Below are 12,926 nucleotides of genomic sequence, written 5' to 3' on the forward strand. Positions count from 1 at the left end.
ATATTAAACTTGGCAGTGTTTTGTTGCATCCAGACTTCAAATATGAAAGATTAAATCAGGTGGATTACATTTTTTTATGAAGTCAGGGGGTGATCTTTGCTTAGATTAACCTCTCTGTGGGCTACTGATATTAAATCACCAAAAAAATTCTTTATAAATGTGTTATCATTCTCCTATAACCCCATGCTATTATTCTTAAAAAAATATGCTCCCACTTCTGGTCTTTTGAAGTGACAAGTCCAGCATGAAGCACTAAATTACGACTCATGGAAGATTGCATTTCTCCCTAGAGGGGGTTTTCACAGGCAATTACTGTTTTATGCTTGCCACTAGTGCTAGGAAGTGTGCTGTGGTCAGGGCACACATGCCAAGGTCATGTCAAAGAATACAAACCATGACGTATGCTGGGTGATGCTGTTTAAATAAAATCCTGTGCACACCCCTCATTTCTGTTTTTCTTTTTTTTCCCCAAGGAGCCAGACTTTTTGGTCATTTTTAAAGTGGTCTTGAGCTTCTAATATTGGCTGCTTTTTCACTATTTTCAGTCCGGTCTTTGTACCTGACCATTTTCAAATGAATGTTTTTGTTTGTTAAGCCACTTAACACTGACCTATGAATCATTCAAGCATAAAAAGGCACCAAACTCAAGGGAACCAGTGTTATGTCTACAATAACAGACTTATTATTAGCAAAGAGCCAATTTTAAATTGTATCTTTAGGCACTTTGTTACAATAGCCTGTTGCACAAACACATAATTTGAAGGCCAAAGACATAGTTTAAAATGGTCTCAGTGGAAGGGTGGCTGTCAAGAAGTCAGTCTTACTGAAAGGAAAAAGGGAGAAAAGGCTGAGGTATGCCAAAATGCACAACAACTGGACTGAGAATCTGTGGCAACAGGTCTTATGTAGTGATTAATCCTTTTGTTTGAATCTTTGTTATTATATAACAGGATGTGAGAAGACATGTATGACAGTGAGTGTCTACAGCCGTCTGCAAAATCACTGCTGTGATTTTCAGCCAGTCATTTTGGGGCTCTTGTCAAAATGGATGAAATTTTGAATGCAGAAGAATACCATCAGCATTTCCACCACTTAATACCAACTGGAAATCATCTGATTAGTAACAGTTTTGCTTTTCAGCATTACAACGATCCCAAACACACTGCACTGATGCAATAAGAGCATACCTGGACAGAAAAACACACAATGGAACACCGCCAGCCATGGATAGGCGTCCCCAGAGCACAGACTTCAAAATTACTGAAGCAGTGTGAGATCATCTTGACAGAAAATAGAACAAAAGATCCAAAAAGTTGATTTATCACTTGGATGGGTGATGAAATGCTATGTCCAGATGAACAGAATGAACTTTTTGGGATTTCCTTACCTGGTTGACTCAGAATACATCAAGACAAGAGCTTTGAAAGGAGAACTATTCCTGAAGACAGCTTAAAGAAATGAGAAGACTTCGAGGGTGGGGTGCCCTCTGCCTCTCGGCCTGGGGCTCGGTCACTCTGGCACAGCTGGCTGCCGGCGGAGCTCAGGGGCACGTCACTGCAACCCCCCCTGGCTTCTGCTCAGCGGCTGCTGAGCGACCCCTCATCTGGGACTCTCCTCAGCTCTTTCTGGGATAGTGGTGCAGCTGCCCCTCTGTTGGGCTTCCTTGGTCTCTTGTGTTCTGGGGGCCTCTGGATGTCTGGAGTTTTGATCTCCTCCATACCTGCTTCATGCCCTGGAGGACGGGGCTGTGGCCCCCCCACACCCTCTAGCAGATCATTACATGAAGGAACCTTTTAAAAACAAGCGCGTCCATGCTCACAGGTGTACACACGGGTGCTCACACACACAAACTACACCCTTTTTGGCTCCTACCTCAAAGCACACTGTGCACTGTCGATATTACGTGCCGCACAATAATGTTTAATATTTAGTATTTACTGTTATATTCCCATATATCATCGTGATGTTGTTTATTGTATTCCTCTCTTTTTCTTCTGCTTGTTTTCTTTTTTCTTTCTCAACAGGTGATCCAGGTGATTGATATATGTATTTTTTTGTCTGCTTATTTACAGTAGTTGGTTTTTGTTTTTTTGCCCTTTATCCCTGTCCCTCTTCTCCGCTGTTTTTTCCCCCTCTTCCTTTCTCCCTTTTCTTTTCCTCATCCATAATTCTGATGGCAAAAGAACCAAACGGGACAGGCAAATAAAAAAAAAAGAAATGAGAAGAAACTTGCCTAAGAGAGCTCAGGCTGTGTTGCAGAATGAAGGTGGTCTTACCAAATATTGACTTTGAAGCTTGTTAGAATTACTCAAGCTGTTTTTGTCTGATATACTGTTTTTCTAATGTACCTTTGCCCACATGTCACATATAGCATCCTTGTAACGTGTCTAAACTTAAGATACATACACAAAAGAAGGAAACAAAGTTGATCAGGAGCATTAACCTAGCCGAGGGAGGTAGCGCCCACCCCACCCTTCCCTTTCCACTTATGGACCCCGACCACGATGACATAAAGCCAAGGAAGGGAGAGGCTAAAAAGATATGTTCCACACTGTCCTTCTGACCATCACAAAAAGGGTAATTCCTGTTTGTTTGTTCAGGCTTTTAGAGTTCAACTCCTAGCGAGAAGAAGGAGGAAGGTTACAATCAAGATGATACATAAAAGGTTTGGAGTTGCACCAAGTTCTTAATAATCAACAACAGAACAGGAAAAACGATAAAACACTGAGCAGCATGGTCACCATTTGTGTTCCTGGTTTTAATTGTGGAGGGTTAAGGGTCACAAACCCAGCTTATGCGTAAACATGCATATGTGCTGCTGAATGTGCATGTGCATACGATATCTGGAAGAGTACTTAAAACACAAACAGAGGGACTTTTTTTTCTTTTATGAACACACCATCCCTCCTGCAGATGATTAATTGTTATAGGATAGGCTGTCTCTATTATGTTGTGTTACCAGTATGATGGCATTAGCTGAGGTTGCCTCTGATTTGCTACTGTATATAATTAATTCTGGTACATGATTTACCTCAGAAGACTGTTAAGCTCTTTAAACACGTTCAGACATGCTCGGGAACACACACTGCTGGGTGCCAGTTAATTAGCAACCTCAACACCAGAGTCCTAATCTGCAGGGACGTATCGTTATTACTGCTGCCAATGAAGCCGCATGCCAACTTACTGAAAAAGTGTTGACACCTTGAATGCCGATGTGAGGCAAGTTTACTGGGAAAAACAAAGAACATTAATTCCTGTAACTGTCCAACCATGAAATTTCTTAAAATGGCAACTATAAATATGACGGACACACACTGACTCACTAGACCAGGGAATGGAATTGATTAGTCTTCAGCTTTTATCCACATCAGCTCCTAATTGTCCTGATGTGCTGCTGAAAAGACATTTTTTAACAGTCTTCACAGGCAAGTGAGATGCAGGAACGCATATAACAAGGGAACTTTCATCCACTAGCTCGTTGAGATCACTCACCATGAAGAAGTAGAAAATATAGAGGAGGCTACAGACGGGCATTTGAGGATTTTCAGTCATCCAAATAGACTCTGAAATAAATTGTGCTTTGAAGTCTGTGGAGAGGTCCACCCTCTCACTTTAGTGTTAAGTAGGTAAGATGAGATGGCGTGGTATTATAAGCAAACAAACATGGCTCATGGCTTCATTCATGCTTTGTAGATGACTACAATGTATCTTAAAAACTTGACAATATGACAACATGAACATTGTATGTGTTGGGAAAATAATATTATTTCTCAAAATACTTATTGAGAAATTGCATTATATGTAGTGCATAATCACTGATATGCATGTGATAATATGTGACATTATGCGGCTGATACAAAGCTGATTTTTCAATTTTTTTTGTTTTGTTTTTAAGAATACGTCAAGAATGAACAAGTACAGCTTGAAAACATCCGACAAATGACTGCAAGTCACATTCCTCAGCAGTCCCTCCTCCTCTTAACCATAAAAAGGTGTGTGTCCCCAGTAAACAGAGGCTTATGGTTGGCTGAAAGTATGTGCATGGTGTTAAAGCTGTTTAAAAGTAAGAATGCTTTTCTTTCATTTTGTGTTTTGGTCAGCTGCAGGAAAAAGAATGACTGCCTCTTCAACCTAAAACACAAATTCATCAACTGGGCTTGCCGGCAGTGGTTTGACCTTGAGTGTGACCCAAGTAGAAAGAGACTTTTCAAGCACTCCTAAATTTAAATTTTTTCTAAATCACTTAACGAGCTGCAGTGAATCACCTCTCTCATCAGAACGGCTCGAGAGAGTGAGACACTTTGCACAGAGAAAAACTGTGAAGGACTGTTGTATGAGCCGACCAATAAAACGCCTCTTTCAACAACTGCACCAGCCCATTATATGGTTTTCAAACCTCAAAGCTTCATTTTTGTGATGCCTTCTTCAGTTTCTTGAGGCCCCCAGCTTCTCTGCGGCACAAACGTATCCTGCCTGAGCCCTTCTTAGAATCTGTGTGTATCATGACCGCATGTCAATCAGGATAAGCCATGCCTCTAGTATTTCCATTACTGCAGTGGTAATGCAAAAACTTGGCCAGAACTCCTAAATGTCAAATTCTGTTGAGCCTATCTGGGTATAACAGCGCAACTCTTGTGGCTTCCAGAGTGCTGCAGAGAGGCTCAGCTCAGCTTTCTGCTCGTTATAAATCACAGCAGCTTATTCAGTCATCTGGAAAAATATTCAAACTATTTTAGGGGACTGCATCCAGAACGGTGAAAGCGACAAACAAATCACACAATAGGGAGCTAAAAGTTAACTGAGATGAATTATAACTCATTTAAGCTTCTATACCAACTTGTGCCAACTAACCATGAATGGGGGCATACCAAATGTGATGTAACATGTAAACACATTATTGGAGACTTAAGTTTTCTATGCAGGTGTCAGGTTTTTAGGAGACATACATGTATTTGGGTTTTTTTTGTTTTTTGTTTTTTGTATTTTTTGGGGGGGGGATTGTTTCATTTACTTGGAAGCCAGCCTTTTTCAGTAATACTCAATCAAACTTTTCTTCACAGACAGACTTATATTAATGCCTTCAAACTAGCGATTGAGTCACGCTAACATATATTTATGACAGAGAGAGGTCATAAGAATAAACTTGTTAAATCTAAGAGAGATTCAACCATAAAGCAATGGTCAATTGCAGAGAAAAAGACAGGAGCAGAAAGCATGCTAAACAATTAGAATTCAGAAAGGTTACAAACAACTTAACAATTTCAGGCCTTTTTACACTATTTACTGCATCCAATTACTTTTTACAGCAGCATCCAATTACTTAAAGCGACTGAGGCAGCTGCAGATCGGGAGGTAGAGTAGGCCGTCTACTAATTGGAAGGCCGTTGGTTTGATCCTTGGCTCCCCTAGTCTGCGTGTTTAAGTATCCTTAGGCGAGATACTGAACCTCGAGTTGCTACCAATGCATCTATGCGAGTCTGTGTGAATGTTAGGCAAAGCACTTAGGCATAGAAAAAGTGTTTGTATTGCATATGTGTGAGGAATGAGTGAATGAGGCTTGCAGTCAGAAAGCAATTTGAGTGTGCAAATCGAGTAGAACAGAGCTATCTAAGTGCAGCCCATTTACTATTTTGTGTTTGCATAATTATCTGTTGTGATGTCTCAGGAAATGGATTTGCCTTGTTCTAAAACTATACCAACCCCCCCCCGCCCCCCCCCCCCCCCCAAAAAAAAAAGAAAAAAAGATTTGCTAGAAATTGTTGCACCTACTTATTACATTGTGGGGGAAATAACTATTATAGTTTTGTTTTGTTTTTCAACCATTTTTTTCTTCTTCTTTTTTTAAGAGGCTTTGTGATCTTTCTTTTTCCCGATCAGCCTTCTGCTGTTCAGATAAAAAACCACTAATAGATGTAGGAGCTCGTTGCTATGAGCTCTGCGCCATCTAGTGTCCAAATGCACACATTGTCTTAACCTGAAGGCGGAAGTGTGACAACAAAACGTGAGAGAAAGTTATCAAACTACCCACTGACACTTAGAGCAAAACAGGAAAGTTTTTGAAAAAAGTTAAGATGTTAAAAAATACGTCTTTATTCATTCATAATTTTAGTACTTTATTAAAATTGGATAGTTGCCTTTAGCTTGTTTAAGCATAAAAATGCAATAATACATACTTTGAAGATATATATCGACGGGAAGAATATCACAAATGAAAAGACATATGTCTTAAAGACAGTCACACGTTTATCTAACTTCTTCTTAGCATAAAACACAGACTTGCATGATGTCCTAAATATCTTCGAAGCTTGTCTATGCTGCCTAGCTACATATTTCTCCACGACACGACGCCAGACGTTTCGCTCTCCGTTCTTGGATTTTATTTTGAAAGTCATCAGCGGAAGTTGAGCTTTACGGTACGGCGAGCTTGTCCTGTTAGGTGTCAGGCTGCACGCAGAGAAATACAGCATTAGCAGCATGGCTTACAGTGCGAAGATCGGTCCGTCCATCCTTAGCAGCGACCTGTCCTGTTTGGGCAGCGAGTGTGTGAGGATGATGGAGTGTGGGGCGGATTACCTGCATCTGGACGTCATGGATGGGTCAGTTGGTTAGCATATAGTTTACCTGTTGTGCTAGCTGCTAGCAAGCCAATTTCAAGCTCAGTACTTGAGAGCCAAAGTTGGCTAACATCAACAAGCTAACCTAGCTTGTCAAAAGTTAAGCCGGGCAGGCGATATTTTTGTAACTGGTTTAAATGGAAGGCTAAAACCTTTTGGGTGCTAAACTATTACAAGACTGTCTTTAAAGTGTTATTGCCTTATACTTCTCCGTGGTAGTTTTGACATTTTTAGCTTTCTCCACACTTACGCAAGACGTCAGTGTAAGCTTTTTATGCAAGATGAAGAGCACAACAGTTGCAATCTAAAAGTTTCTCTTTGTTTCCTCTTTAAGGCACTTTGTACCCAACATCACGTTTGGCCATCCCATGGTGGAGTGTTTGAGGAAGTCAGTAGGCCAAGACCCGTTCTTTGGTGAGACTTAATGATAAAACAATCACTGTTATTGTATTGTTGTGCCGCACAGTATTGGGACAGTGTGAATGTTGCAGATATGCACATGATGGTGTCTCGGCCTGAGCAATGGGTCAAGCCTATGGCCGCAGCAGGAGCCAATCAGTACACCTTCCACTTAGAGGCCACCACCAACCCTGGAAACCTCATTAAAGAGATTAGAGAGAGTGGCATGAAGGTGAGGAAAAGACCCCAAAAGAAGAGACAGACTTGCTTTACTTATTCACTGCCTTGACGATAAAGACATCTGCATAATTATAGTGTAATTGTATAATTGTAGTGATAGGGAATTATAAAACCCCGGCATTTGTTATAAACATGCGAGTGTTAAAGTGACCCTCGCTCACTTGTATTACAGGTGGGTTTGGCTATTAAGCCTGGTACTACTGTTGAAGAGCTGGCTCCCTGGGCTAACCAGATCGACATGGCTCTGGTAATGACTGTTGAACCTGGTTTTGGGGGACAAAAGTTTATGGAAGACATGATGCCCAAGGTAAGGACTAAGCAAAGATGGAAGAATGACCTTTCTGAAAAAAAAAAAAAAAAGAGTATTACACATAACCACAACAGAACAAATTGGATTTATCATACTTACTGAATTTACAATTTAGCACAGTGCAGTTTCTATACTCTTCATTAGCATATGAGGTGTGAGGTCATTGTTTGTCTTATTTGAGAAGTTTAAGAAAGGAAATTAAAGGAATATGCATTAAAAAAATCAATGTGCGTTTCTCTGTACACTACCCCTAAAATTATCCAAATAAAAATGCATAGTAAATGGTCATAGCATTAAAGACTGCACAGGAGACTGTATAATCATGGTAAAAAGAAAGCATGCACTCATAGTGCTTCCACATGAATTAAGAGGGTACGTAGCAGCCAGGAGCGGCTAATTAAACACACTTCATTAACTGACCATCAGTAAGTGTGAAATGATAAAACAATCAAAAAGTAAAAGTGGACGTTTTGTTAATTTGTTGGTCTGGAGGATTCAGGTGTGTGTTAATTCTCTAGGAGGAAGGATAACAGCATGATCTTACAGAAACGATTATTGCTATCCATCAATCTGGGAAGGGTTATAAGGTCATTTCCAAACAATTTGAAGTCTGTTATTCTACAGGGAGAAAGTTTGCTCATAGAAGGCAAACATTGAAGGCACTTGTCAATTTTCCATTAGTTGATGTCCCAGCAGATTTATCCCAAGGTTATTGGGTGCAATCCTCAAAGAAATTGCAAAAATCCCAAAAGCTACATCTCAGACTCTACAGGCCTCTGTGAGAAAGTTCATGACAGTAAAATTAGAAGATTGAACAAGAATGGGTTGTTTGAACGGGTTGCCAGGAGAAAGCCTCTTCTCTCTAGAGAGAACATGACAGCCCAGCTCATCTTTGCAAAGTTGCATCTGAGCAAACCACAAGACTTCTGGACCAGTGTCCTTTTGACAGATGAGACGAATGTGGAGATGTCTGGCCAAAGTGCACAGAGCCACATTTGGTGAAAGCCAAACGCATATCAGCACAAACAGCTCATACTGACTATCAGCACTGTGACAGAGGGGTGATAATTTGGACTTGTTTTGCAGCCACTGAGTCGACTATGAACTCCTCTGTATATCAAAGTATTCTAGTCAAATGTGACGGCATCTATCTGACAGTTACAGCTTGGCCCAAACTGGGTCATGTAACAGGACAATAATCCGAAACACAATAGCAAATCTGCAACAGAATGGCTGAAAAAAGAAAATAATCAAGGTGTTGCAATGGCCTAGTCAAAGTCCAGACTTCATACTGATTGAAATGCTGCAGTGGGCTCTTTAAAAGAGCTGCACATAAATTACCCACAAACCTCAAGAAATTGAAGCAACATTGTAAAGAAAAATGGGCCAAAAGTCCTTCAACACTGTAAGAGACGATAAAATCATGCAGTCAACTTCAAGTTATTGCTGCTAGAGGTGCTTCTAAAAACTACTGAATCATTGTCACACGCTGCTTCTAAATTTTGGCTTTGTTTTTTATTAAATGAATAATGACACAGTATAATATGCAGTGTAATATTGCTCACCTGAGCTTGTATTAAAATAATTATAAGCAAGGATCAGATCTTTTTTTTTTTTTAAATGTCCTGGTATGTAAACACTTAGAACTGCTAGTGTATTTTACCATGACTATTCTTTGTAGCCAGCCTGCTGTGGGCAATGCTGGTTTTCCACAAGCATAGCCCACAGCAGGCTGATACAAAATATTGCATTGCACACTTAGAAAAAAGCAGTGCAATGGGTTCAGGTATATGTGAAGTATGTGGTGTATGAGTGCTGCCGGGCCTTTGTAGTGATCACGTACAGATGCTTTTCAGATGAATCTGTGTGTTCCATTTTGAGGAGGACCTCTTGTGTGGGTGAAAATTTGGTGTAAAAAGCAAAACACTGATCCAAGGCACACTCTGTATGATTTGTGCAGACTGTTGGTTGTTGACAGTTCTGAAAAGATTATTCAGTCATTATTGAAGCAGATATTTACCACAATATAGTGGTTTTGTTTGGCCTGCAGTCTTGTTGAAGGGGGGTGCATGTGAGTAAACCGGCATTATTGTGTGCCTTTGCTCTCCTACTAATCTGTGAAAATTGTATTTGGCACATTTTGAGTTCTTTTCTGTGTATGTGTGACCCAGGTAAGCTGGCTGCGGAGTCAGTTCCCATCATTAGATATTGAAGTAGACGGAGGGGTCGGTCCTGACTCTATTCACAAGTGTGCAGAGGTAAACGACGCATACACGACAGGCTAATCAAATAACCGTCTAAAATCAAAATGTATATGCTTTTAGGTTTTCTTACATTTTGTTTGCTCCCATTTGCTCTAGGCAGGGGCTAACATGATTGTGTCAGGCAGTGCTGTGATTGGCAGTGATGACCCTCGTTCTGTCATCGCCCTCCTGCGCACCGTGGTGGCCGAAGCAATCCAGAAACGCTCGCTGGACCGCTGAGATGTTCTATTTATGGTCCTCACAGCGACACTCTACCTACCTGTCCCAGCAACACCACCACAGCAGCCAGCAGAAAGGAATCAATATGGACATTTCTGGGTTAGAGGTTGAGGGTCCAAGTCTGAACAGGGGGCTTCAGTGGAGGGTGTGTGTTGACAGCCAAATCCAAATCACTTTGATGGAGTGAACTTGCGTCGTGCCTCCTAAAACTTGAACTTCATCCTTTTTGCCACAGTCTCCTGAATAGTTAACTCAAAACGAGTCTCACCTCAGCATAGGAACATCTATTTCAGGACTGGAGCCAATGCTACTCTGAGAAACTCTGTAAACATTCCTGAGTATTGTTTTGATTTACACTGTGTTCTCCCTATGAATCACAGAAATAAAATGGCCCAGATATCATGGTTCATACATCACAAAATCCAATTTTGACTCGTTCATTGTTGTTGAAATCACAAGCTATTTACTGTTATACTGAGTAGAAGTATTGTACACCATTCAATCAAACCATGAAATTTGATTTTGCAGATTAAAAAAGTTAAAAGTGAAAGGAAGTGTGTGTTCTTTGCAGTTTGACCATAAATGTGTATTATACATTATGTACTTATATCATTGGGTACACTGCTTAACAACACAAATGCCTAGTTAGCCAATTACATTGTATTAACTCAAGCATTTAGGCATAAAGAACTAGAATCGGTGAAGAAGAGTGATTTAAGTGACTTTGAACACGGTGTGGTGGCTGGTGTTAGAGTGGCTGGTCTGATTTTTTTTTTTTTTTTTTTTTTTTCCCAGAAACTGCCGATCTACTGGAATTTTCCCACACAACCAACTCTAGGGTTTTCAGGGTCCAAAAATATCCAGTGAGCAGCAGTTATCTGGGTGTGTTTGTGTCAGAGGTTGGAGGAGAATGAATGGCTAGACTCATTCAGATTAGAAGTCTACATTTAACAGCACACTACGACCAAAGTAGTTGTGGTGTGTTGCCGGAACATCTTTTTTTCAATGCACAACACGTCCGGCCTCAAAGTAGACAAACTATAACAATAGAAAGCCGTACTGGGTGGTGCACCTGTCAGAACAGGAAACTGATGGTAGAATTCAAACCTGGTCTGATGAGTTTGGATTTCTGCAGCAACATTTGAATGGCAGGGACAGAATTTAGCATAAATGACATGAAAGCATGATCCATCCTTCGTCTTGATGCATGCTTAATCATCCAGGTAAGTAAATCTCCAAAAGTGGATTCTGTTCATCTGGACGTAGCGTTTTCAGTGGGAGAAATGCTCCATCACTCATCCAAGTGACTTCTTCAGTCTCAGGTGACTGCAGGTTTCCCCAACGCTACATGCAGATGAACAGAATCAACTTTTGGAGATTTGGAGAATCCATCCTTCGTTGCATCAAGAATACAGGTATGTCGTAGAGCTGAAATGGTGGTCGGGGGGGATTTTTCTGGCTCATTTGGACCCCTTAATTCCAATTGAGCATTGTTTAAATACCACAGCGTTTATGCATGCCTTAAGACCACAGTGTACACATCTTCTGACGGCTACTTCCAGCAAGATAACACATCACAAAGCTCAAATCATCTCAAACAGCTTTCTTGAGCTGACTCAGCTCACTGTACTCAAATGGTCTTCACGGCCACCAGATCTCATCAGCATCCAACTCGGTACTAGAAAGGTGTTGTAGGTTGTGATCCTGTTTAAATGGTTGAAACACTTCAAGCAAGTCAAAAATGTGGAGTACACTGAATTTTATCCAGCAGGCACTTCTCTGTTTGTGAAAATAGAAGGATGTCCATGTTACAGGCTACTGCAAATCCAGTCTTAATACAATAATTCAGTGTAAAGATGCATGTTTAAAAGTAATGCCTGCAGCAGTATGAAAGAGAAACAAATGTTAATAGTTTAACACACTGTAAATATTTTAGACATAAAATTGGAGCTGCCTCAATGAGACAGAACTGTAAGGTGCTCCTTAAACATTAATCTTGCAGCAATAATCTTGAATTCAAACCCCATTTTACATTAGCGGAGCTGATGAACAGCAGGTGAACATATTTCAGTTCTCGGGAATGAGTATCACAGAGAACCTGTCACTGCCGGCACACACCTGCCTGGATAAGGACGCTGAGGAGTGACTGTACTTCTTAAGAAAACTGAATTTTCATGTCAAGTTCTTGTTAACTTTTACTCAGGAGCAGTGGAGAGCAACTTAACTAGAAGCATCACAAAATGCTTTGATTTTCACCAGCATCCATCTGTTGAGCCTCACTGTTAACAGTGAGGTATCTGCATACAGCTCAAAGGATACTAAAAAAAAATTACCCACCACAGCCTGTTTACCCTGCTGCCATCTGGCAAAACGAGGAGGGATCCAATGCTGTACCACCAGACTCCGGAGCAGTTTGTTTCCTCGGGCAATTTAGTTATTATTCTTTGTTAGTGCAATACATTTACAAAATTTGAATTTGTCATAAAACCTTGTGTTATATGTCGACAATTAAATCTTACATTTCACTGCAGCAGCCTGCTCGATCTCTTCTACTATTGATATTAAGTCTGTTTTTATTAATCCTCACTCAGGTTTTCAGTGTTAGACTTCTGCTTGTCACTGGGTATATTTTCCACAGCTCTTTTAACTCACGTGGAAGGAGATTAATGGCTCCTTCACAGAGAAAATCTAGAGTACATGATCCAAGCTGCGTGACTGGCTTCCACTGATTTTTTTCCCCCCTCTCCCATTTGTACACAAGATGGCGAGTTTGGACAAAAACCTTTTTGATTAAATAGTCAGGGGTATATTTATTCATTTGTAAACACGAACAAATATTTTACAAGCCTCCAGATTAAAAACTCTGCGCTGTAATCTATG

At 40.5% G+C, this 12,926-nt stretch overlaps 1 protein-coding gene across 1 annotated transcript; it reads left to right on the forward strand.

The window, feature by feature from the left end:
• The first annotated feature begins 6,388 nt into the window (after positions 1-6,388).
• rpe (ribulose-5-phosphate-3-epimerase) lies at positions 6,389-10,596 on the forward strand. Its single transcript, XM_004557869.2, has 6 exons — positions 6,389-6,596; positions 6,949-7,028; positions 7,106-7,245; positions 7,426-7,560; positions 9,735-9,821; positions 9,924-10,596. Exons 1-6 carry the CDS (start codon positions 6,475-6,477, stop codon positions 10,044-10,046), a joined length of 687 nt encoding a protein of 228 aa, XP_004557926.1. The 5' UTR covers positions 6,389-6,474; the 3' UTR covers positions 10,047-10,596.
• The last annotated feature ends 2,330 nt before the right edge of the window (positions 10,597-12,926 follow it).

Source organism: Maylandia zebra, linkage group LG16 (assembly GCF_041146795.1).
Source record: "Maylandia zebra isolate NMK-2024a linkage group LG16, Mzebra_GT3a, whole genome shotgun sequence".
Lineage (NCBI taxonomy): Eukaryota > Metazoa > Chordata > Actinopteri > Cichliformes > Cichlidae > Maylandia > Maylandia zebra.

What these genes read in the sequence shown, in the direction of transcription:
- rpe (XM_004557869.2), top strand. Translation starts at nt 6,475, where the DNA reads ATGGCTTACAGTGCGAAGATCGGTCCGTCCATCCTTAGCAGCGACCTG. An exon ending in TTAGAGAGAGTGGCATGAAG is followed by an intron (nt 7,246 to 7,425) that starts GTGAGGAAAAGA and finishes CTTGTATTACAG; the next exon opens with GTGGGTTTGGCTATTAAGCC. An exon ending in CTATTCACAAGTGTGCAGAG is followed by an intron (nt 9,822 to 9,923) that starts GTAAACGACGCA and finishes CATTTGCTCTAG; the next exon opens with GCAGGGGCTAACATGATTGT.